This window comes from Mastomys coucha, chromosome X (assembly GCF_008632895.1).
Source record: "Mastomys coucha isolate ucsf_1 chromosome X, UCSF_Mcou_1, whole genome shotgun sequence".
Lineage (NCBI taxonomy): Eukaryota > Metazoa > Chordata > Mammalia > Rodentia > Muridae > Mastomys > Mastomys coucha.
In genome coordinates, this window is record NC_045030.1 from 105806842 (window position 1) to 105833756 (window position 26915).

General features: G+C 36.2%; 1 protein-coding gene and 1 non-coding gene across 11 annotated transcripts in view; one reads left to right on the forward strand and one right to left on the reverse strand.

Annotated features, from left to right (window-relative positions):
- Atrx (ATRX chromatin remodeler) overlaps positions 1–26915 on the reverse strand; it is a 139114-nt gene that overhangs the window by 74062 nt on the left and 38137 nt on the right. For 7 of the 10 annotated variants that reach the window (XM_031366413.1, XM_031366378.1, XM_031366406.1 and 4 more), the window contains 8 exons: positions 24257–24312; positions 22508–22560; positions 21628–21752; positions 18564–18677; positions 14211–14320; positions 12766–12833; positions 8984–11985; positions 2748–2820 (listed from right to left, as the gene is read on the reverse strand). In XM_031366413.1, the coding sequence (XP_031222273.1) occupies positions 2748–2820; positions 8984–11985; positions 12766–12833; positions 14211–14320; positions 18564–18677; positions 21628–21752; positions 22508–22560; positions 24257–24277 (3566 nt within the window). In that variant the 5' untranslated portion in view covers positions 24278–24312. The remainder of the gene's footprint in view (positions 1–2747; positions 2821–8983; positions 11986–12765; positions 12834–14210; positions 14321–18563; positions 18678–21627; positions 21753–22507; positions 22561–24256; positions 24313–26915) is intronic. The other 3 variants (XM_031366377.1, XM_031366380.1, XM_031366379.1) reach the window with 3 other exon arrangements.
- Positions 8241–8352, forward strand: LOC116096000. Its single transcript, XR_004120796.1, has one exon. It is a non-coding gene; the product is annotated as a U6 spliceosomal RNA (small nuclear RNA).

A 26915-nucleotide genomic window follows, 5' to 3' on the forward strand; every position in this document is an offset into this window, starting at 1 on the left:
AAAACATAGTATTTGGCATTATTACTATTATATTATCTCTTAAAAGATATGTAAGCTTAACATGAGAAATCTGAAGTAAATTCTCACTTGTGTAAATTTCAAATCATAAGATCACTAATTTTTTTCTTTAAAAAAAGCTCAATCAGAAAAATGACAGCAATTTGTTTCAACAAACTATACTTGGTCGCCTAAATAGAAATTTATAAATAGGACCCTTCTAACTCACAATGGTAATATGTGTATTTTTAAATGGTTAATAGGCAGTTGTTTATTTACAGTAAACTATTGAAGATGGGGCACTTTTTTTGTTGTTTTGACTTTCAAGACAAGGTTTTTCTGTGTAGCCTTTACTGTCCTGGAACTCGATCCATACACCAGGTTTCTCAATGACCTCAAAAGCCTTATTAATTTCTTAATACCACAACTTTAAAAGAGAAAAAGTAAAGAAAAAAAAGAACTGTTTGTTAAGCCTTCAGAAAAACATAAGCATATGTATTTTAGACATCTAAAGTACTGGCTGCCTTAACTTTAGGAAGGAGGAAACTTCTTTGGCTTACAAACTAGCCATATAACTTTATTCTCACAAAGTCTTATCAACTTTTATAAAAGATACACCATAATTAAAATTAAATGCTTAAACAAGAAAACGTTTTACAGAAATTTATTGCATCCAAAGTAAAGCATTTGAAACAGTACACTATTAACCTCATCATAAACACCAACACTAGACATGTATTAACAATACTACTGAAAAAGCAAAGCAGAAAATTTATACACAATTTACACACAATAATACAATTGTGTACAAATTTACATTTACAATATGCTCTCTACCACGATACAACTCACTCAAAAAATAGGAAATTAAAAAAACGCCAAGATTTAATCATGATCTGCAAACAAATTCTAGAAGTTGGTTAGTATACATTTAAATGTGCTCACATACTTTTTCTGGACTAAAACAGTGCAAAGAGGTATCTATAATTGCCATCAGTGATAGCAGTGATAGAGACCATTCAGATTAAGATGTTTCTTTGGTATAGTGGATATTAAACAAGTTATAAATTTTAAGTTTTATAAAAGCACATTTAAAATGAGTATAAAGACATGCTCAAAATAAAATTCATTTCTTCTCCAAAATAACCACCAAGGTTCCATTTTTTTTTAAATCACAAATACAAAATTGAATTAACGAAATTATCCAATAAAAGTTATCAGTTACAGAGAGATAGATAGAATCCACTCATTTTTTAAAAAGGTTACTTAATTTTTGATAAGCTATAACAAAAATTATACCCTGACAACATGTTTAGTTGGTGGATAAATATAAAAGTTCATCTCCCAGAGTTCAAAAAGTAGAGGAGTAACAGCTAGTGACATTGGAAGACTTGTGATTCATAGGAAACAGCAGCTTATGTAAGTGAAAAATGAAAGCATTCTAAAAGACAAATGAATTCTAAATGCTTTCATAATCTAACAATGATGGTATACTAAAATCCCTGACTAAACCTTGTATGCTTTCAACATTGCGTTGTAGGGCTCATCCATATTATCCCATCAAATAACTTGGACAGACATTTGTTAAGAAAAAAATAGGAAAGAAAGCAGAGGTCGAGTCTCTGGATTTACACATGAACTCTAAATATGACCTTTCACCCTAATTCGCCTGTTCTGTCTACTAAAAAAGGCCTGTTAGTATCAGCAAGACATAAAATAGGGTCAGAGAACAGATGTGCTTAGAGCACTTGGTTCATCTTCCACAAAATGATGACAGCAACCACATATTATTTCCAGTTTCTTAAACTAGAGCTTTCTATTAAGAATAGATGGCCACTTCAGTGTTCTTTGCTAAGATCATCTCCAGGCTATCAGATATTTTGGTACCAGAATTAGAGAAAATGCTATCAAATTTTCAATATTAGAGACTAAAATTATGAGAAAACAAGTTAAAGTCACCAGCCTGAGATCATAGAATTATTAAAAGATTAGAGGCTGTCCATCCACTATACATGTCATGCTCTCTTCTCATTGAGTGTTATGACTACTATCGTAAAGAATGGGAAATGACTGAAATGTATATAGGTCCATGTTGACATGCTGTGATAGGGGTGTCTTTCTTTCCTTCTCTCAGCCATCCCTTAGGTTAAAACTAGACAGGCTCCGCTGTTTACATTTAAACCAATTGTTTAAGTCTTAGTGAAGTTAATAATGTCCTATAACCTACAACCATTTTATTTGGGAAATAAGATTAGAATGTGAATCTGTCTAGATAACTTATCAACCGATAGTTAGTTTGAAAGCAATTTCCTAATCTTAAATATATGAATCATCTTTATTTACTCTTCACAGGTCTTCATAAATAGGACTACCATGTTGAATGACAAAACAATAATCAAAGAGAGATGTCTGTTGTCATTTATTATAATTTACTTGCATTAAAATTAAGCTGTTAAAATTGAAAGTCTCAAAAAATTATCACAGTTTACAAGGAAACATAAATTGACAGTTCTTTGTTTATAACACACCCTATGCTAGGTGTGTTAATATTGATATTTACTTTCTCTTAAGGTTTCTGAGCTTTAACCCATTTTCTGGCCTTTCTTTCAGACTTGCAAGAAGACTGTGCCCGAGTCTTTCTAAGGCAGGAACTCCTGGTTTTTATAACCTGGTTGTTGTTGCGTTGTTGCTGTTTGCGCCCATGCCTAGGGTGTGTTATAATCTTAAGTTCCTTACGGATGGAATCATACCTATTCTCAGGATCATTGTCGTCGTCATCATCATCCACTGTGACAGGCACTGATTTAGATAAGGCTTCATCTCCTTGGGGGAAAAAGTGTACTTAAAATTAGCTTTGAATTGTCTATACAAGTAAAACTGTATAAGATAAAACTGAAATCCAACAATGCTAGAGTAAACCAGTAGGTTCTATATAAAACTGTTGAAATCTAAAATAAGTACAAGAGAAATTTATGAAGGACCAGCAGGAAATAGCAGTTAACTCTTACATGTCCCCCAGGGTTCTTTCAAAGCACAAGAATTTTCAAGGCAAGCATTTTCAGAAATAATTATTAATTGGCATCATTCCCAGTGGTTTCTTGTTAAAGCAACAACTGTATTCATTTCCTAAAAGTTTGAAGTTAACAGGGGTCTACTTTTCTCTGGTATCACTGAAGAATAACAAAATTGCTTTTACAATTTTGGTAGTGACAAGTAATTGAAAAACACACCCGAATCCATACAAAATCTGTGATTTGAAGTACCCAGAAAGACATTCAAGTGCACTAAGACTTACTTCATTTTTAAAAGTTCTATTCTTTTTATTTAAAATCTAAGGAGATGGCTGAGGTTGTAATTCAGTGGTAGAGCACTAGCCTAATATTTACAAGGTCCCAGGTTCTATCCCCCTTACCCCCACACACACACGCAGAAGGAGAAGGCAGGAGGACTGGAACTTGTGCATTTCACTGTACAGAAATTTTACTTCAAATGAACAAATTAAATATTAAACTCTAGTTAATATTTTGCATGCTAAAGTATATATGGTTACTTATACTGATGTTCACTATTAATTCTGAAATTACAAAGAGAAGGGGAAGCTCACAAATACCAATCTCAAACTAACAAATTATAAAAGCAAATGACTAGTCCCTGTTATTTAGTAATGAAGACAATGAATGGAGAATACATATTAGATAAACCCGCATTCTCATTCATATACTCTCATTCTCTCTCTCCCTGCCCCTCTCTCTCTCTCCCTCTTTCCCTCCCTCTCCGTCCCTTCTCTGTCTCTGTCTCTCTCTCTTGCAGACACACAATGTGGTAGAAGATGGAAAGTGAATGCACAGGCAATACTAAATTCAAGCTAGATAGAGTGATTTACACCAGTAATCTCAACACCAGACAGGCAGAAACAGGATCATAAAACTGAGGCCAGCTTGGGCCAGGCATAGTGGTGCATTCCTTTAAGGTACATTCTCAAGGAAGCAGACACAGGAGAATATCTGAGTTCAAAACCAAACAGTCTACATAGTAAGTTCCAGGCCCAGTAGGGTTACACAGTGAGACCAATCTCAAGAAAACGAAACAAACAAATACTGAAGGGGCTGGAGACGTGACTCAGTAGTTAAGAGTACTAGCTGAGCACTAATAGGATCTGAGTTCAGTTCCTAGCACCCTTATCTCGCAGTTCACAACTGCCTGTTGATTGCAACTCCATAGGAATTCAACACTCAATTCTCATCTCTGTGGGCACTCACACAAGTACACATACATACATATAAATTAAACAATTTTTAAAAACCTATTGAAATTAAAAAAACATCTTCAGTCTCCTGGATTTGACACTGTATTAGTTACACAAGTTACCTAAGGGTGAGTATCTGAGACCCTTTCTCCTTTTTATTTGCCATTTTTCCATTACAAAATGATAGGGGTAGCAGGGCAATGGTGGCACACGCCTTTAATCCCAGCATTTGGGAGGCAGAGGCAGGCGGATTTCTGAGTTCAAGGCCAGCTAGGTCTACAGAGTGAGTTCCAGGACAGCCAGGGCTACACAGAGAAACCATGTCTTGAAAAAACAAAAACAAAACAAAGCAAACAACAACAACAAAAAAAAAAACCAAAATGATACGGGAGAATGGAAGAAAATATCTATATAAAACTTACAGACACTGGGCTGAGGAATGTACCTCAATGGTACCACACGTGCTTTATGTATGCACATGAAACCCAGCACTAAGGTGCTAGTAGCAATAAATACCTACAGATTCAGGATACTAATATGCTAAAATGCCAAAAGTCAAAATAACCCTCAGAGTACCTCAGTAAAACATCCCATTTGAAAAGAACAATATTGAAACAGCATATTACTAATTCTATTTCCCTCAATCCCTTTTTTTCTGAGAAAAGGCCTCACTATTTAGCCCTTCTCAGTTTTATGTTTGTTTGGTTTGGTTTCTAAAAAAGCCAAGGTCTCATTCTGTAGCTCATTCAGCTTCCCTGAAACTTAGCATGGACCAGGCGGGCTTCCGACTCAAAGCCTTATCTTGTCAAGAGCTAGGATTAAATGAATGAGCCACTATGCCCAGAAAAAGGAATTTTTAAGATTATTTTTATTTATTTGCCTTACCTTTTCAGAGCCATAGATGATTGTGCTGGGTATAAAGCTCAGGACCTCTCCAAAAGTGGCAAGGGCTCTTAAATACTGAGCAAATCTGCCATGCATTAGACTATCTCGGTTATCACGCCTCTCATCTTTGTTCATGCCATTCGCAAAGTCGAAATTTCTAGGAAAATGTTGTGGCTAAGAGATGGCCAAATACTACTGAATAAATTGGAACCTTCTAAACTCATTATGGGAAGGAACATTATTACAATGTTCTCAATTTGTCACATTGAACATAGTTGTATTATTTTGATCATACAAGTAAATTAATTCCTTTTTTTTTTTTTTTTTTTTTTTTTTTTTTTTTTTTTTTTTTTTTTTTTTTTTTTTAGTTTTTCGAGACAGGGTTTCTCTGTGTAGCCCTGGCTGTCCTGGTACTCACTCTGTAGACCAGGCTGGTCTCGAACTCAGAAATCTGCCTGCCTCTGCCTCCCATAAATTAATTCTTAAGCAATATTTATTTTGTGCATAGTTTTCACCTTCAAGACCTTTTATATTCTGTTGTATTTGGATATTTGTATTAACAAACCCCAGGTTTTGGTAGGATAAATTCCCTAGCAAATTTATCTTCCATTTTTTATCCCAAGTATTCTACTTGGTCCTAAGAAATTCACAAGCAATAAGGTTTGGCTCATAAGAACTGTTGAAAGATTAGCAACTGATTTAAGTGAAAGATACTCAAGCCTATTTGAAATATAACCCTAGGAAGAAGTTACCACCTAGTCAAGCCACTGAAACTTCATGTCAAAATTCCATTAGCCAAAATGGAACACAGTGAGCTAGTACTGAATTATAGGATTATTAGAAAATACATTCACTGGGTATTTGCCATAAGTTGACATCTTCTAAGGTCTTATTATACAAAGTATTATAACTTCAAATATAAGAACTACAGAAACTTTCTGATGGATGACACAAACTCATAACCTCAGTACTCAAGAAGAAGATAACTGCAAGTTTGAGGTTACTCTAGTCTACATATTTTCAGGCCAGCCAGAACTATATAGTAAGACCTTGTCTTATCAAACAAAAATAATAAAAACATACATAAAAATGAATTATTGGGATAGAGAGGTGGCTCAGCAGTTACAAGCCCTTGATGAACTCACTGTCCTTGCAGAGGACCTGAGTTTGACTCCTAATACCCACATAATGGCTTAAAAACTTCTTTGTAACCCCAGGTCCAGGGAATCTAAAGCCTCCTTCTAGACCCTAAGAATACCAGGTACACGTGTGGTACACAGACATACATGCAGGCAAAACACTCATAAACTAATAATTAAGAAGAGAAAAACAGAATGCTTAACATATGTCAAATCAGTAAGAATGTAGGTCAGTGGTATAACAAATGCCTACCAGACATGAGGCTATGCACTCCACCATTCCAGACCTAGACCTGCACGTGAGCACACGCACACACACAGAAACACAGAGAGTGATAAAGTGAGTCAGAGAGAGGGCGGAGGGAGAACTCAAGAGAGAACTCAAGAGAGAAGGCTTTTTTAGGAAATGAAAATCAGTATAATATTTTTAATTAAATATGCAGAATACACCAGGGAAGCCATTTAATCACAGAAGATAATCTTAGAGTGTTTAAGATCAGATCACTTACCTGAGATTTCCTAACAGTAACACTGTATACAATAATAAGTAGTAATAACTTTTCATTCTTACATTCTAATCTTTAATAGGGTTTTTCCCAACTAACCAAATAACTAAAAACTTTTCTATCAAAAGTAACTATAATACCTTGGTGGTTTTTTAATTATGTGTATATATACCTATAGTACAAGTATGTGCACCTATGTGCAAATGTCCTGGAGACGGAGGAATAACAGATGTTTGGGCGTTTGGGACCCACCCAATCGGATACCTGGAATTGAACTCCATCTTTCCAGCTCCTAGATCTATTTTTAATACAAGGCCACCATTCTTAATCTACAATTTTGATGTTAAAAAACAAAAACAAAAACAAAACCTCTCATTTGATAGGAAAACCTGGTCTTAAGTGCTAACCTCTCTGAGTATGAGCACTCAGATATTACATAGTAGAAACACTGTTTGATTTTTGTGGCATCACATGAAACCTTTATTAAATGCCCATAAGCTAAGGTTTGTTCTTTTTTTTTCTTCAAAAACACATGACTGGAAGTTAGTTCCATTTTTTAAAAATGGGATAAATGAGAAACTCATATGTTATAAAAGAAAATTTTCATAATTTTTGTCTAAATTGGAAACCGTTCCTATGAAACCTACTTATATATTTAATAATTCTAAATATTCTTAGTTAATTGGCAGTGTTTTAACTAGTTAAAAAGTAAATAAGACAATCAAATCAAGTGATTTTCTTGATGCTATAATAAAAATTAAATACTAAAAATTATTTTTCTTGGTATTAAGGACAAGTTAATCCAGTTCTAATTCATCAGGGTGGAATAATTTGGGGATTTCTTTCTCCCTTTATTTTGGTAGTGTTTTTAAATGAGGAACATCTGTTCATATCATTAGATGAGGGAAGGATTGTAATAAAGTAAATTACAGTGTTAAAACATCTGTCTAGTATACACAAGACCCTGGGATGATTATCATCTAATATCAAAACAAATTATTTCAGAAGTGACCCGCCTCAGTAATCTTGATTGGCCAGACTGAGTTCAAGACTAGTTTTGTGTATATGAGCCCATCTTTTTTTTTAAAGGTTCAGGGAATTTAATGGGACAGAAAATTATCTCTTTTTGACTTAAAAAACAAAATCTCAGAGCAAAGCAGCCAAAACTTTTATATGCCATGTTATAGCAGTAACAAGCACTACCACCACTGCATGAATAAATACCTATTAAATTCCTGACATTATAACTAGCCTGGGAGAATGAAAATGGAGACATTAAGTGTCCCTCAAGCGGACTACTGAAAACTAGATCCATGAAATAGCAATTTTCCCCAGGAATCACCAATTTCCCTAGGAATCTAATGCTGGGACAAGGAAAAGGCTGGGATCCTGGAGCTAGCCAAAGGAGCCCTTGGCTCTGGGCAAAGAGGTTCCACAGCTCTAAGAACCTGTCATAACACCAAGGAGGTGCTCACAGTAGCAGCACATACAGTAAAATTAGAATGATACAGAGAAAAATTAGCATTGCCCCTGCATGAAGATGACATACACACAAATTCATGGGGCATTCCATACTTTAAAAACAAAACAAAACAAAAACAAACAAAAGAAAACACCTCGTGGGATAAGACTGACCAAAGCCTAATTGGTAGGTCAACAGTGAGTGGGGATCACAGCATGACCAAGACAACTTAAACGTACATAGATCCCTGGCCCTCTATAAACCTTAATCTCACTTCAGAAAACAAAACATGGCTGAGGGGAGAGGGATGTCACTGGATCTCTGTCCCTCTTCCCAATGTGGCCATAGTGAATAAGTATATTTTAAATTTTTACTATAAATGTCTGTTTTAGATGACCCCTAGGAAACAACAGATAGCAAAACTTGGCTTCTTGGAATACCCCAGGTTGGGTAACAGCATCAACTTGATTAACCTTATAAACTACTACACATTACTTCAGAGAAACACATTAAACACTGAAGTGTTTCTGTTGCTTAACCAACAATTTGGTACACCTGAGGATGCTTGAAATGCCCTTTCCAATGATGGCGTCTAAATAAATAGACATCTACAGTAAATGTCTACATACACTTTAAATGGACTTCTCTTCAACAAATTCTGCATTTTACCCCAGGGGAAAATCAACAATATGAAACTCTAAAAGGGGACAGAGTATAAATTCTAAAGTTGAAATTTATTCTTGCATACCTGAAGACTGACAAAATCCCGTGTGTGAAGGCAGCACTAGATTCTCAGTCACGGGCTTGATTTTCTGTTCATCGCTGCTTTCCTCGCCTGCAGAATTCTGATCATCATCTCCTATATCAGAAGATGAAGAAGTAATGTCTGCTTGCTTCTTTTTAGGTGTTTTTCTTAAGGAGTTTCTTTTTTTCTCCTTGGTATTGCCTGTCTTCTTTTTGGCTGAAGTTCTTTGTTTCTTCTGCTTTTTATTATCTTCTGAGCTTCCCTCAGCATCAGATGATGATGAAGCACGCTTTACTTCCTTGGCATTTCTCTTTGAATTGGAGTTTCTTCTTTCTCTCAAGTCAATTCTTTTCAGTCTCTTCTCAGTGGAGTCACAACGCTCTCCTTTCAAGGATCTCTCAGTATCCGACGATGAACACTCTGGCCTCTTCCCTGAACTCTTTCTAGGCAAGTTGAATTGTTCCTTCTCTCTCAGAGACACTGAACTCCTGGTCTTCTTATCTTCGGAAGAGTCACAACTATCTCCTTTTCCTGGCAATCTATCGACGCTATCAGATAATTCTTCCTTCTTTTCACATGATTTATCTTTCCATTTTCTGCCTTTCTTTTCTCCTCCAGCTGTGTCATTTTTACTTTGCTTTATGCCTTTAGTGAACAGACTAATCTCTTCTCCCTCAGGCAATCTCTCAGTCCCATCAGAGGATGACTCACACTCCTGCTCTCTCTTCACTGTTTCTCCTTTTAAGTCTGGAGTTTTCTGTCTCTTTTCGTTGTCAGAAGACTCATCACTCTGCTCTTTCTTTGGAAATCTTTCAGCAACATTAGATGATCCACTCTTTACTTTTCTACCTGGTCTGGTTCTTAGATGTTTAGTTTTTTCTTTAGTTTTAGTAACTCTTTTGTCTTCACGGGAATTGACATCCCCCTCTTTCCCTGAAGGCTTTTCAGCACCATCAGAGGAAACACCAGGCTTCTGCCTCTCTTGGAATTCCACTCCACTCCTGCCTTTCTCAGAGGAACATTCTGCTTCGGAGCGACTCCCTCCCTGCCTGCCTTCAGCGATGCCAGTGTTGTCAGTAGCCGACCTTTCATGTGCTGACCCTTCACGTGCTGTCTTTGCCCTCTCATCCCCTCCATTATCCACTACTTTTTTGCTTTGTTTTTCATCTTCAGAAAAGTCTTGCTCTTTTTTATCTGAAACACTTTTTCTGGCAGCCCCAATTCTGCTCATGGTTTTAATCTCTCTTTCTAACTCTGAGTCATAATTAGAGGACTCTGAGTAGTTTTGGCGTTTCTTTTTAGAGATAATAGAGGTTTCAGTTGATTTTCCTTTTTCAGTGTCAAAATCTGACCCAGAAGTAGAATTCTTCCGTTTCCTTTTTCCATTCTCATCTTTCCCTGTTTTGCTTTTATGGTTTGTCTGTGGTTCATTAATGTCAGTATCTGAGGAAGAACTATGACTCATCTGACTTGCCTCTTTGAGGACTGCTAGCATTTCATCAGAATCTGAATTCTGATCCCCAATCCCTGGTTGCTTAGCTTTGGGTACCTTATGAGATTTACCAGCACGCTCAGATGAGTTTCGCTTATCCTTTTTTCTTATTGGACCGGACAGCTTTTGTTTCTCCTTCATAGTTCCATTACTTTCTTCATCTGAATTGGACATTGCAGGGTTGGTTTCTGTCTGTCGCCTCAGTGGTGTCGTTTTTACACGTGGGGATCTTCGAAGATCAGAGTCTTCTAAAAGTGTTGCAACATTGTTTTCAACTGAATGCTCATTATCACTAATTTCCTCTCTAGGCCTACATTTCTCTGAGCTGCGGGACACCCCAGAACTTTTACGGCCATTCTCCTCTTGTGGAACTTCCTGACAGTCAATACCTTTAATTGGGGAATTAGAAAGGGAAACAGGGGTAAGTTTAACATATAATTCTTTTCTTACTTTCGCTGTGACTTTTGACTTAATATTTCCTCTGCTGTCTTTTGAAGAAGTATTTAATATTACAGATGAGCTCTCCAGTTCTGGTTCAGTCCCACTGTTACCGTCTCCTTGATAATCAGCAGAACTCTGAACTTCCATAGCACTCTCAAGGCTATCAAAAATGTCTTCTGGAACTGAGGAAGGAACAGACACAATATCCATATCTAAATCCTCAGAAGTGTTAGTGGGTTCGTACTGAGGGCCATCTTTCCTACCAGAAGAACCCTTATGTTCCCCACTAGTACTCTTATGTGCTTTGTGCTCTTCACCATCTATGACCTTTACTGATGATCTAGCATCTAACTTTAAAAACTCTTTCTTTTCTGGATAATAGGATCTTTCCCCTTTTCGCATTTTTGTTTCAGACTTAGTATCTGTGAATTTAAGCTCTTTGGTATTTTTTTCTTTGTGTACAGCATGCAAAGCTTGGATCTCTGAATTCAAATCCTCCTCTAATGCAAGATGAGCCTTCTTGATATCAGCCAACACGGATTTAAAAGCCTTAAGTTGACGCAACTTCATTGCAGAAGTCATTTCGGAATTATCTGCTGCCTGTTTTAGAAACTTAATGTAACTGGAGTTCATGTTGGATGTAGTCTCAATCAGTTTTTTCGTCTTCTTAATCATCTCTTTGGGCACCGCTGGTGCTGAGTAAGTGGAGGTTACAGAACCAGAACCAGAACAGGACTCCTCGAATTTTTTTTCTTCTCCATTACAACTGGAACTATTCTTCTTTGGAGAAAATTTGGTTGTTTGGTCACAGACTTTACTACTCTTTTCACTGTCAACTTTTATCTTCTTCTTATTTTGTTGCAACAATTGTTCTAAATTCTCAAATACGCTGTTACACGCTGTAACCAAGTCCAATAGAGGCTCTGGTTGACAAATATAGCAATACCATTGATTGTTTTCATCCATTATTGTAGACAACTCCTTTCGACCAAGGTTGCGCAGGATGCATTTCTTACAGAAGGCATTATGGCAAAAGTCGCAACAAATCAAGTTCCCACCTTCTGCACACCATCTGAAATGGTTTAAGGATTAAAAATGTTATTTCTAGTGAAAGTAATTTTAATGTCTTTGTTGATAAAAAGAATTTAAAATTTCCTACCAGCATTTTTAAAGTAGTAATTTAGATGATCTGCTTACTTTTATGTGACATTTAAAACTAAACAAGGTATTGCCAGAAAAGACAACCAACAACTAAACATAGCAATGAAAACTCTACAAAACTCTACGAGGGTTGAAGAAATGACTCAGGAGTTAAGAGAACATAATGTTCCTGCAGAAGGAAGTTTGGTTCCCAGCACCCATATCAGACAGCTCACTAGAGCCTCAGATTTCCAAAGGTAACAACTGCTCATAATTACACATAGACATACATGCATAAAGACACATGATTTAATTTTTTTTTCAAGTCAGGGTTTCTCTGTGTAGCCTTAGCTGTCCTAGAACTCACTCTGTAGACCAGGCTGGCCTGGAACTTAGAAATCCACATACCTTTTCCTCCCCAAGTGCTGGGATTAAAGGCATGCGCCACCACCACCCGGCTCTTAAATTTTTTATCTTTTAAAAAGATTTAAAATATGAACCTAGCAAGAGTGATAGTGCATGCCTTTAATGACAACATCTGGTAAGCAGAGGCAGGTTGATCTTTGTGAGTTCAAAGCCAGCCTAGTCTACGAAGCAAGTTCCAGGCCTGCAAGGACTGCTTTACACACACACACATACACAAACATGTCTTAGGGGAGAAAAACATACATCTACTGAAGTTGTCAATATGAAATGAGAATTTATTACCTACCTGCATTGTTCATCCATTCCATCTGAGTCACGGCTAATATCATCACTCATATAATACTTAAAGCAGGTCTATTTTAAAGAAAAGACAAGGGGAAATTTATTCAAAATATACAAGTCACAAATCTTACTATGAAGCCATTAAAATGAAAGGGTTGTGCATGTTTTAAGTGATAAAAGCAAGAACACTGTACTATCCAATACAAAAGACAATCTATTTAGTAAACACATTTCTAATTTCATACAACTAGCTACCAAAGTTCTAAATAAAGATGTATGTTTCTGCTACTTAAAAAGTTTAACTGTTAGCATATATAAACTCTATGTCTATAGTTAAGCAATTAACAACATATAGCATTATAAAATCTCATGGAGAAGTCTGAGGTTCATTAACAGGTAAGTAATGTCCAATAACTAACGTAACTGGGTAAGAGGCAAAGAAAGTATTCAGATTCAAGTCTCATTAACCCAATTCCTTTTCAGTGGGACTAGGACAGAGAAATAACATGTCAGTATGAAACACACGGGCACCATGGGAAAAAGTCAAGTATATAGTCAAAGACAGCAAGCAGCAAACTCAGTGAGAAAAGATTTGAACATCACACAAAAGGTACCTTGGATAGGACTCTAGATCAAATGAATTCAAGAAAGGGGGAAAACGTGTAAGGAACAAAATTAAGCTTGGGAGAGTTGAGGATGTCAGAATCTATCAAACATTCATCTGGCATGTTTTCTTATAGCCTTCCTCTGTATTTCAAAGGTAGCATTTTTTTTTTTTTTTTTTTTTTTTTTTGGAAACAGGGTCTCACTGGAACTTACTATGTAATCCAGTCTGGGATGGAATCTACACAGATCCACCAGCTTCTGCCTCCTAAGTGTTAGGATTAAGGTGTAGATCACCAGTCCTGACTGAAGGAATGCATTTTTATTGGGAAACAAACTTAACATAGAACTAACTACTCTTAATCCAACATGAGCTGGAGATCCTATAACCTTGGTATCAAAGATATCTGAAACTAAATCCAGGTTTTTCCTAATAAAAAAGTACACAAATACTGTTAAAGCTATAATTAACATATATGAAACACTCTAAAATCTTTTATTTCCTAATTACATTGAAGGTGAGTTTGACATGGAGATTTAGAGAAGAATAAGGAAGACAGAAAGTTGTAGATCACATATATGCATACACAATGAACTGCAGTCTTTAAATACAGTAAGCCTCCCCTTCACCTCCCAACCATCTAGAACAAAGGAAAATAATCCCACTTCACCAAACTAACTCTTACTCATACTTTAGGGTTCAATTTATAGCTCATAAATTCTAATGATGCAAGCTTCCTGTAAGCTCATGAGTACAATATCTCTTACATAATGGCCCATTTTCATTCCTCACACACTGTGAGCCCTCCAAAGGACAAAAACCCTTATCAACAAATCAATACATACCTTACAAATAAGGACTTTCAGTGAAGGGTGTCTATAAATGGAATCTTTTTGAAAATGATTGACCTGTTGTCCACAAGCTGTGCAACTCACGATCCCATGAAGTCCATCTTCTAGGAGCAAAGAGTGATCGTGACTCACATATTTACACTCATATAGTATTAGAAATAATAGAGCTTATAACCCTTGAGAAAATGTTTTGGACACAGGTTAAAAGGGTAATTTTACTGACCTTTAAAAAGACCATAACAAACAGATGCAAAACTCACTTATTCTAAGTTGACATAATCTAAAGAAACACCATGAAAAATTACTTAAAATGAAAATCAAAAGCTCTTTGTTTCTCGAGACAGGTTCTTGCTAGGTAGCCCTGGCTGCACTGGTACGTGAAATGTAGCCCATGGTGGTCTCCAACTCACAGCAGCCCTCCTGCCTCAGTCTCCCAAGTATTGAGATTATAGGCATACGCCACCACACCCAGATTCAAGAACTCTGTCATTTGCTATTGCCTTGCAAACAAATTCAGTATCAGTTCATACAGAATGGAAAAGTAAATGAAACCAATTCTTTTTCAATTTTACAGTTCAGTTAGACATGCCATGAAGGGTTGGCTTCTTAAATACAATTGTTTGCACAGATCCTATCAATATGGTACACAAAACTGGGTAATTTATGGTGTTACCAATTCCCAAAATTTACTTCAACATTAATCACCAATTACCTTCTTTCTATGTTTACTTGATAACCTTTACCTTATCAATAATGTCTACTATTTGCAAACATGACATTCTGACAAACGCAAACACAACATCTTCTTAGCAGCAAGCAGAATGTCTGAGAGGGTGGGAGAGGTCAGCTCTATTTTATATTTACTGCAAGAAAACAGGTTGAAGACAACTTATTCAAGAAAAGCAGAAAAATCTCACCTGCCTCATATTTTCTGATAAACTTTCTATTATTATTTATGTGTATAAATACTGTACTACTAGTACAGTACACCTGTACTACTTCTGGTAGTCTCAGAGGCCAAAAGAGGATATCAAATCCCTTGTGAACCACATGGATACTCTTGAAGAGCAACCAATGCTTTTAACCATTGAGCTATCACTCTGGCTCATCCTGTTTTACTCTTAATCCCTGCTGGTTATGCCAAGGCAGTCCTTCTCATTCTGAGAATATCAAATCATTGCAAGACTCTTTAAAAATAAAACAAAACAAAATCAGGCACAGACCTGGAATCTCAGCAACTTGGGTGGCTGAGACAGGAGGATCACTTGAGCCCAGGAATTTGAGTCTAATGTGAGCTACATAGTGATGCCCTGTCACAAGAGAGAGATAGAGACAGGGAGAAACAGAAAGAAACAGAGACAGAAAGAAACAGAGACAGAGACAGAAAAGGTTAAGAAACGGAGAGTCAGACATCAGACAGCAATTCCCACATCTAAACAATACATTTAAATCTCTTAAGACAATTTTTTACAAATGATCTTGAAATGCAATCAAGACCTTGATCTAAATCACACAGTGTGACTATCCTTCAACGTATACATTCAAAATGGAAAAGGAGGCAAATGGTCATGACTGACTGTCTCTATCCTTAAATAAAAGACAAAACACCATGTATATTTCTCATCGTTTAATTCTGTTATGTAATTTTGTTAGCTTTAAGGTTCAAAGCACCATGGACCCAAATATTGCTGTATCTTTATTTGTTGGTGTTTTAAAAGAACACAATAACACTTTTTTAGAAAGAGACTTTACTATATATGCTGCTAATATTTTATGTGAAATCAGTATCTTGAGTCAATGGTTCTCATCTTAAACGCTTGTAATCTGTTGTATTTTTTTAAAACCACAAACATTTTAAATACTGATTTAAGATGAGGACGATAAATAAAAGCTCCAGTTTGAAAATTCATCTAACGTTAAATTTATTCATTAGCCATCCAGGTACTCTCGTGTATACACTTTGTGATTTTTTTCTTTTTAACTTAGAGATGTTTCTCTGTCCTGTGCAAGAGAAGTCATAGCTGAGGATAAGCACTATTCCCTGTTTGAGAACTATACTAGTCCAGCATTGTATGGACAGTGAAACTAAACCATGCAGGCATTGGCATGGATAAATTTCAAAACCACAATGCTCCCAAAGCATATAAAACAGCATACTACTTTTTATACTTTTTTCAATGAAAATTGTTCTTGGACTTCCATTGAGATATAAAGGCCATGCATATCCATGCACATGCATAAAACGTTAAGATAATCATTACCTGTGGGACAGGAAGAAGGGAAAATGGATGGGAATAGAACTGAGTATTTTATTTAAGATCTGAAGCAAATATGGCAAAATGTTGAAATGTTACTTTCTGTACTTTTTTCTGTACATGTAGACTGAAAGTTTATTTTTAATGATGAAGTATCTTAAAGAGTGTAACCACGTAAATTTAAAAAGTACTTCAATTTATTAGCTCAACATATTTTAGTGGTTTTAAGGAATAGGAAATATTTTTGCCATGTAGAAAATGTGTAATAAATACTTTAAACAATTTAACTGGGCAAAGGATATTAAAACAGCCTATGATTAAGTTACTTAAATGTACTTTTGCTTTGCTATTGTGCCATATTTTTGTTCCAAATTAAGATTATTTGATATAGTTTACATTCCTCACAATTTTCTAAATTCCTGTTCCATTTGGGAACTAATCTTCCAGAATGTCTTGAATGCTAACTGTAGCCATCCTTTACATCAAACCACTAATTTATTCACACATAAATGTCTTAGAAATCCTAAGATTTATATCTTATTTTATCTCTTGAGATTGCTGAGAGCTTAGACATGTAAATCACTGAGATGAAAATAAACATAAAATATTTAGGAATGACCATATCACTACAAAAGAAACAGACCCTTAAGTATGATGTAGATATTCTTACAATGAGTATCCAATAAAATTCCAAAAACACGTCTGCTAAACCCAAGTACCGCAGCAAACCAAAATGGCACTAGGTATTAATTTCCCAACAACAGTGGTTCCTTCTTTCATTCTATCTTCAAGCTGTTTCCAAATTTCAGACACTGAATGATCTAATATGTCTTCCCAAAAGACACCACCAAACATTAGTCTTAATACAGTGCTGTCCAGTTACTTGACTTTACTACAAGATGGATAAACAAAAGAAATAAACTGCTACTGACACTTACCCATTACTATTAATGTGGTGATTAAGGTTGAAAAACAGTACCTTAGCTTTGTTGTTGAAATGGCAACTTCCCTACTACAAATTTGAGGAATCTGTTTATAATCTTTATGTTCAAAAGGGGTGGAACACCCTCTTGTGGACAAAAGACTAGACAACAATCCTTTGATTTCACGTGCAACCTAACAAATTATTTAACAAATTGATATTATCTTAAGTATAGAAAATATTTTACTAGTTCTATTGAGATAACTATACCATAAAATAAAAATCTAAAATTTTCTTTAAAAATCTCAATATAATTTCAAAATTATATACTATAAACAATATTAAAGGGACACTTCTATAACACTTTTACTTGGAGATTTGTCATGTTCTACCTTTGAGAGAGTCATTCCTCTTATAGTTACAGATTCTGACTCAGTTATTCTGCCCAAAAACTATATATAGGCACTATTTAACAATCATACACAAAAAGTGGGGCAGATACTCAACTGTAATAGATTTCTAAGTAAATTCTCCCAACGCTCTTTCTATGGATGGCTAGACACTCTGGCTGTGAATGAGAGGAAACCAAGAGTGGAAGGACCAAATGACGAAAGGAGTTCATTTCTCCAGTTCCCATCTCCTCTACTCATTGTTGCAATAAGTTCTATGGTGTCCATGAAGAACAAACTGGGGCACATTCTTGAGCTCATCCAGAAATTCTAACTTGTCAGGGATGAGGGGGTTGGTACTTTAAATAAGTCCTCCAAGTAACACTTAATGCACTGCTCTATCACTGTCCACAGCATTATTTGGAGGATGTGTGATATTACCTGAAGGAGGTCACAGGCAAAGTTTTGCACAATTTGAAACTGCTTCCACTGGAGGGCATACTCATGCTTTTCTGGCATATATGTACTCTAGAACCAGTATGTGGAGAAGTGCTAAGCTTCTTACAACAATAAGTAGCCACTGAAGGCAAAGGTGTTTTTAAGAAATGGACTTTAACCTTTTCTGCTTTAGAGCGCAAAGAGAAACAGAAATTATTTTTAAGTAGTGCTTTTAATAAACAATGGGCAGAAAAGTGGAGGTATTTTTAGTAAGCATATGAGATTTTCCAATATGGTCATAGACAGCAATTTAAACTCATGTTTCAATTTCACTTGTATTTACCTCCGCGTTTTTTGAGATTTTCAGTTTTCATTTTACTTCTGCTTCTAAATTCAGGCCCTTTAAAATCATCTTTGTCTTCATTCAGCACTGGCTCTGGTTGTACAATCACTGTACCTAGAATGATTTCATTTAAAAAACCAATTACACATATTAAATGTGCAAGTGAAGTGCAAGACTTCAGTTCAGATAAAGCCAACATTGCTGGTACATAGTTTGTTTCTGTCAAGCTTTTAGTATAAGGACCACAGGGTAGTAGTAAAAGGGCCAAGTGTCAGCCATCAAATTCCTTGTTGAAGTTTAGTTCATAAAAACAGGAGGGAGGTATTATAAACTAAAAGAAACGTATCAGTCAAATAGAAAGCCTCACCCCGCTCCTGATGTTTACAGTGCCTATGACAAAAGCTTGTATGAAAAGCTCTCCATGCCAGGTTCTCTAAACACTCTAAAGTAACTGGCAGAAGGGGAAAGACATCCTATTTTCCTCTCAGTCCAAATCAGAAAAAGAATTTGAAAGAATTTTAAGAGTTTTTCAACCTTGCTTTGGGGGAGGGGCTTGTGGAGGGTTGAAAACAGTGAAGCTCTTTCTATTGCCACTGTACCTAGTCTACACAATTTCCCCCAAAGAACACCAACGCTTCATCAGCATTCAAAGTCCAGGAAGAGTTTTAAACCGAAGATCACTTTAAGACATTTAAAACTGAAGTAGCCAACCAATTAACTGTACAGTGAGATCATTTGTTGATGTCTATTAAAATGTTTTAGAAAGAATATCCTTCTAAAACCTCCAGGCTGAGGAGGAAACAGAACAAGCATCATAAGAAAGGTTCAAGACGGGGCTGGAGAGATGACTCAGTGCTTAAAAGCACTGACTGCTCCTCCAGAGCTCCTGAGTTCAATTCCCAGCAACCACGTGGTGGCTCACAACCATCTGTAATGGGACCCAACACCATCTTCTGGTGTGTCTAAAGAGAGCTACAGTGTCTTCGTATACATAAAATAAATAAATCTTAAAAAAAAAGGTCCAAGCCTCAACATTTATGTACATTATTGGGTTTAGTACTAAACTGGCCATTATAAGAACAATTTAAGTCAATGTAGGGAGTTGTCAGAGCTCCATATGAAACACGGGGATGTATAAAAGCACCAAGTAAATTATAGCAAGTTATTGCCATGTAGTTGGTATTAATATTTAAACGGGGGAGTATACAAAAGGCCAGGAGGGCACAGAGGACTGATTACAGTACACCACGGTAAAATTAAAGGCTCACATTCCCCAAAACAGTAGTTGTATATAACAATCGTTTCAAGTACATACGTTCAGAGAAGCCCCAATGTTTGAAAAGAGCTCTCAAGGTTTAAAAATAATTAGTGTTCCTTCCTGAAGATTGTTCTAAACAAAACCAAAGCTGTGGTATAAAGAGGATCCACTTGCACTGGATTAAGACAGGCCAGAAATAAAATCTGTGCTTCGCAGAAAAAAAAAAATCCCTTGAGCTCTGAATTTGATCCTAAACTTCTAACAGTATAGAAGCAATAACTACTATATTATACTGTTTAGAACAGTGGTTCTCAACCTGTGATTCACCACCCCTCTGGGGGTCAAACAACACTTTCACAGGAGTTGCCTAAGACCACTGGAAAATACAGATATTTACTTTATGATTCATAACAGTAGCAAAATTACAGTTATAAAGTAGCAATGAAAATAAACTTATGATTGGGGATGAGGAACCGTATTACTGGGTGAAAACATTAGGAAGGTTGAGAACCACTGATTTGGAGGATCGAATAAGGTAATTCATTGATAGTCGGCTACGGATGCATATTCAATATAGTAACAATGAAAATAATCATCCACAGGTAAGCGTATGAAACAGTTCTTGGTATTTGAATATGAGAATTAAGCTTAGCTCAGGTTTGTAACATCATATACCAACTTCAGCTACCATCTCATTAAAAGAGATGTTTGGATTCCTACTTCTTCCATACACCCGAAGCGCTCCCAATGACAACAAGAATCAAAAGTGAGTAACCACCATTAGGTCTCAAACTCCCACATTAGTGGTTTCTGCTGTCAGTCACCAAAACAAATCTATGAAATTGCTAAAGATAACCTGTAGAAACCAGATAAATTACAGTCCTCGGCAATTTCTTCTCCCTTTTCTTCTTTCCATCATTCTCATTTCATTTTATTTGTCTTTCTTCAGCTTATAATTCCTAATTATTCTATCTTACCCTAGTTAAGTGAAGCCCAATCTCTCATATTGACATTCAACAAACTTCCATAGTTGAGAAGTCATAAAGCATAAATATAAACAGAAGCTTAGTAAATACTGCTATAAGACATCTGCTAAGAGACTAGACATATTATTTAACAAAGGAAAACAAAAGTTCCAATTTGAAACACCGTAAAAGCAGCAAGAGGTTTATCATTCTCTTATCATCTAATCACAATGCTCTCACTCTTGAACAAGGAGTCCAAGGTCCACTTGGCATTTGTTTCTCTCCAATCTAATCAATGACACTTCACAGGCAGGACTACCACAGACAAAAAGGTCTATGACAAGGCTTAAAGAGGAACTTCAAGAAATCTCCCTAAATCTATTGACAGTTAACATTCTTAGGGGATATCAGAATGCAGTAAGAAAATATGGAGCATTACTTGCCTAGTAAAAGGCTTTGGGCATAACGTTCAGGAAGACAAACAAATTCAGTAAATTTGAAGTAGACTTCAAAATGCTTTATGTTTTCAGGAACAGCCATTACATTTTTAAATAGGCAAGATCACTAACATTAAAGTCAACATTTAGTATCATAAGCCCTTATACCTACTTCCATACTCAAATGTAATTTGGAAAGTTTGTCATTATTAAAAAAAAAAAATCTATGAAAAACTATTAGATTTTGTTCTTTTCTAAACTAGCTGAATTATCTCACCTAACTGAATAACATACATATTCATTCCCAAACTACACATTATTTCCATACCACTAGCAATGTATAAAAATTGTCATAATAAAATATATTTCAATTTAACTTCATGTGAAAAATTAATACAGATTACCTTTTGGCAAGCTTTGCATAGTAATGTCATTTTCTGAATTCTCAGTAGCAGCTTTTTCATTTACATTCTCATCTGTGGGTTTTTCATCATCAGATTCTACATATTTTGTCACAACTGAAGGTTTCCTACAAGAGAGTTAAGGTCATAGAATTATGGGCATTTTTGACCATTGGAGCACTATAGCAAGACCATAACTATCAGGATACCATCAGAGTCACTAATGGAAGCAAACATCTCTTTATCATATCACTAAAGATTCTAAATGAACATACACTTTATTCTGGTAGCAGGTACATTTTTAAGGAAATTAGAGAATACATCAATAATAAATAAATTGTTTTTTAATGAGATAGTAGTTCTGTTATATAAGGATGGCAAAAGCAAGTAGTACTACATAGGAATTTTCTAGAAAAGACTGCCTGCCCATGGAATATTGAGTCTTAGATATACCTGCAAATGATTCCTGTCCTTATAAATTGCTTGGGAATTCAAAAGAAAAAAGACATCATACCACCCTTTGAACTTCCTATAATGTACAACTTCAATACCTTTTTTCCTCCCATACATCAGGTAACTCTTAAAACTTAAAAACCCACATTGTTGTAAGAGAAATTCAGCATTTCTCCTTTCTCGTCTCTGAAAAGCACTGTATATTGCAAGCACCACTAATTATATAAATACTTCTGTAAAATTTCCTTTCAATTGAAACCTCAATACAATAAATCTAATGGAATTATAGTACTTATCACTAAGCATATCAATTTGCATAATGGTTTATTTTAAAAAATGTTAAGTTCATAAAAAAGTTTGTGGTTTTTAGAAATAGTAGACCAAATAACAAAAAGAAGAAAACATTTTATTCCTTTTAACATCAACCTACCTCTTTGATCTTGATGAACCTGAAGATTTGGATTTTTCTGAGGTGCTAGTTCCCTAAACATGACAAGAAAAAACAAAGGTGAGTAAAATTGTCCCAATAACTCTCTAGAAGAATCTTTTGTCCAATAATAAAAACAAAATATTATTTTTATGCCCCAAGTCTTCTTTCAAAAACCTTCAAAATCAAATTCTGAGGCTGAGAATACACCTCAGTGGTAAAGCTGTCAAGTCCTGAGTTCAGCCAGAACATCACCAGAACACCTATCCCATCCCATCCCAAACCATAAAACCTCAAATTCTCATCATGATTGAGTTCCCTTGACTAAAGATTAAATTTGTCTCTTTTTGGGGGAGTGAAGGGGTGATAAGAGATTTAAACCAAGACACCTAGCGTGTATTCTTCTATTTATTAAGATTTGTTTTATTCTTTAAAAGTTTGAAACATTTAATTATTTCATATATTTACTAATACAGTAGCTGTGATCACCAGTACAATATAAAGCCAATAAATCAAATTTCCAGTGCTAATAGCAGAGTGGCCCCAAGGCCCCACCTGTAGCATGTATTCTAACCCTGAACTCTACCCTAGCTATTCCGTTTTCTTTTTACTGCTGTTGAGTTTTGTTTTATTTTGAAACAGGATCTCAGTATGGAGCTCCAGCTGGCCTGAAACTTGCAATGAAGATCAGGCTGTCTTTGAACTCAGAGACCCACCTGCCTCTAGCTCCTGAGTACTAGGGCTCCTACTATGCCTGATTCTTCTGGATTTTTTTTTGTTTATGGCTATAAAAGCACTATGAAAGTCACTGAGCTTATTCTCACTCCATCACTAAGCTACTTCTCTTGAAATAACTACAATTATGAGCTAAGAATGTGAGAAAGAATACAATGTTTACCATGATCTGTTTAACAACCAACAAACACAAAAGAATGAAGCAGAACTAGTGAGATTTATGAGAGGTGGTTTTTAAGGACTTTAAAAGGTACTATTCTTCTCTAGTAAATGGCACAAAATAGGTTCTATTAAAATGGAGGTCTGTGTGAAAGATGAAGGGCCTCAGTGCATGCTATTAGGATAATGCTCAGACACTTGAGATAGCATGCTTTGGAAAATCTTAAAAGCAGCAGGGCATGGTGGCAATACCCTTAGTTCTAACACTCAGGAGGCAGAGGCAGGTAGGTCTCTGAGAGTTCCAGGACAGCCAGGAATACAGAAAGCCTGCCTATAAAAAAGGAAATAAAAATCTCAAAATTAGCCGGGCAGTAGTGGCACATGCCTTTAATCCCAATATTTGGGAGGCAGAGGCAGGCGGATTTCTGAGTTCGATGCCAGCCTGGTCTACAAAGTGAGTTCCAGGACAACCAGGGCTACACAGAGAAACCCTGTCTTGGAAGAAAAACAAAAAACAAAAACAAACAAAACAAAACAAACAAACAAACAAAAAAGAATGTAAAAAAAAAAGATCTCAAAATTCTAGAACCCTTTCCACAATGGGTACCTCAAAATGATAAAATATAATGATGGTTAAATATCTTATTAATTGGCAAGCCTTTTCTGATCTTAAGTAAACCGCTAAAGTGAACTGCATGATAAAATGGGCACCTCCACAAATTAAATAACAAAGAAACTGAAGTTTCATAACAATAAGTGCATACGACAGTAGCCTTAAATGCTAGAACATTGGAAGCACTAAAGACAAATACTCTATTAATAATTAATCACCTTTAAATGCTTCAAAATTCTACTTACCTCTTCCTTATTATTTTCCATGATATCAGAATTAAGTCCAGAACCAATGATTTTATCTAAAAAAAAAAAAAAAGGAAGGAATAAAGAACATGCCTGTAATTAAAGTACTCATGAGGCAGGGGTAGGCAGATGAACACAAAATTTGAGGTCAACCTGGCCTACATAGCAGGTCCAAGGTCAGCAAGGATTACAGAGGAAGGATTATTGTTTCAAATAAATAAAATGAATGAATGAAAGAAAGGAAGGAAGGAAGGAAGGAAGGAAGGAAGGAAGGAAGGAAGGAAGGAAGGAAGAAAGATATGAATGCCTACACTCTCCGAAAGAAACAAAGAAAGAAAGAAAGAAAGAAAGAAAGAAAGAAAGAAAGAGGAAGAAAGGAAGGAAGGAAGTAAAATATGAATGCCTACAGTCTCCCAAGCCCATTTTGAAGCTATGAAACCAGCGATATTGGTAATACTAAAAGTCTTTTATTTTTTGGTTATCCAAGACAAGGTTTCTCTGTGTAGCTCTGTCTGTCATGGAACTCACTATGTAGACAAACATGGTCTTAAATTCACAGACATCCACATGCCTCTGACTCTGCATATAAGATGACTACTAATAAGCTATATTACATCTCATTATAAAATGTTGGCAACAGAAGCTGAAGAGATGGTTTAACTGGCAAGAACATTCATTGCTCTTCCAGAAGAAGCCAGGTGACTCCCACCACCCACAAGGCTGCTCCCAAGCATCCACAGCTACAGTTTTATGTGAACAGACGCCCATGGGCACAGACTAAGCAGGCGAGTGGTGCAAAGCCATGGAAGGCAAAATATTCCTACACATATATTAAAACTAAAATACCGGAGACACAAGAGTAAACTAAAACAAAAGCAAATAAAAGAATAGAAATTGATGATACAGGGAATGGGGAAAAAAATTAAAGAAGACAAAAAGTAATTGTTCAAAGAAAATGGAATAAATTTAGGATAGACTGATCAAGAAGTAAAAGAGAGGATTACTGCTACCAACCATTAACAAAATAAAAGATTATAAATAAATTCCATGAACCATACACTGTGTGACAAGCAAACAAACTAATGAATTTGGGTCTTGAAAGATTAAAACATGGAAGAGATTAGTCACCAAAAAACAATGTACAAAGAAAAGCAAAAGTCCAGATGTTCTAACCACTAATCATAACAAACACATAAAAAAGGATGCGAATTCTTTGTGCATTCCTCTAAAAACAGGAGAGAATACGTCTTAACTCATTTTATGAAGACATTATTACCCTAATATCAAAGTAAGATGTTACAAAAGAGGAAACTACAAAGCATTATTGTTATTACTTATGAGTAGTGATGTAAAAACTTTCAATACAATACTAAAAAACTCCATATAATAAGACAAAGTATAGGGCTGGGGGGTCTATAACTCAGTTGCTAGGATAACAGAATACTGGACTAGCATAAACGAATCCTTGAGTTCTTTCCCTAGCACCCATAAACAAGACTTGGTGGCACATGTCTTAGTTCTAGCACTAACACAGAACAGATGACAGGATCCATAGCGGTAACAATACTTTAACAGCAACACTTGAGAAACCAGAGAAATGAGGATCTCCATGGGTTCAAAGTCAGCTGGTTTACATAGTAAGGCTGTCTTCAGTAGTATATTCCAAAGAATCAATAAAAATATGGGGAAAGGATTACTAGAACTAATAACTAACTTCAACAAGTTCAGAGAACACAAATTCCACATAGAAATGTTAAGTGAGTTTCTAAACATTTCAAAATAATAGATGCTTTGAGATAGATGTGTACACTAAGCTTGAATATCACACATGGGAGACTAAAACTGGAAAACCAAGTACTAGCCTGGCAACACAGGCATATGCCCCACTTTACCATCTTAATGAGAATACTGTGGTGATGGCGTAAGCAGTTAATTACACAGCTGTTGCTTTGAGAGGACCTGGGTTTGATTCCCAGTATCAACATGGTGGTTCACAACCATCTTTATCTCCAGTTCCAGGACATTTGATACTATCTTCTGACCTCCCTGGGTAACAGGCATACAAGTGGTGTACATAAATGCAAGGAAAACACTCACATTTAAAAATGAAATAAGACCCAGGATCAGAGGTAAACAGGAACCAACATCTGTCCCAACACTGGGAGTAACTGGGACCAGCGGGACCAGGCACAAAGGAACTCCACCAGGCCAGTGACTCGGGTTCCTTCCAGTCTGTCTGGGCTGGGGTCCAGAGCAGACCTTGGGTGCAAGCTCTGCAGCTAGTCCTACAACACCCAGAGGAAGCTCCACTCCCAGGCGCTCTGACACACCCAGGATCAGAGGTGAGCAGGAACCAACATCTGTCCCAACACTGGTACTAATTGGGTCCAGTGGGGCCAGGAACACAGGAACTCTGCCAGCCCAGTGACTCCAGTTCCTTCCTGTATGTAGGGGTTAGTGTTCTGAGCAGACTTTGGGCACAAGCTCTGCAGCCAGTCCCACAACTCACAAAGAAAGCCACACTCCCAGGTGATTTAACAAGCCCAGGACCCCAGGATCACAGAATCACAGGATCACAAAGTCATCTTGATTCTGAGGAGTTCTGACACAACCAGGATCACAGGAAGGACAGCCTCCAGTCAGATTTAGCAAGGGCAGG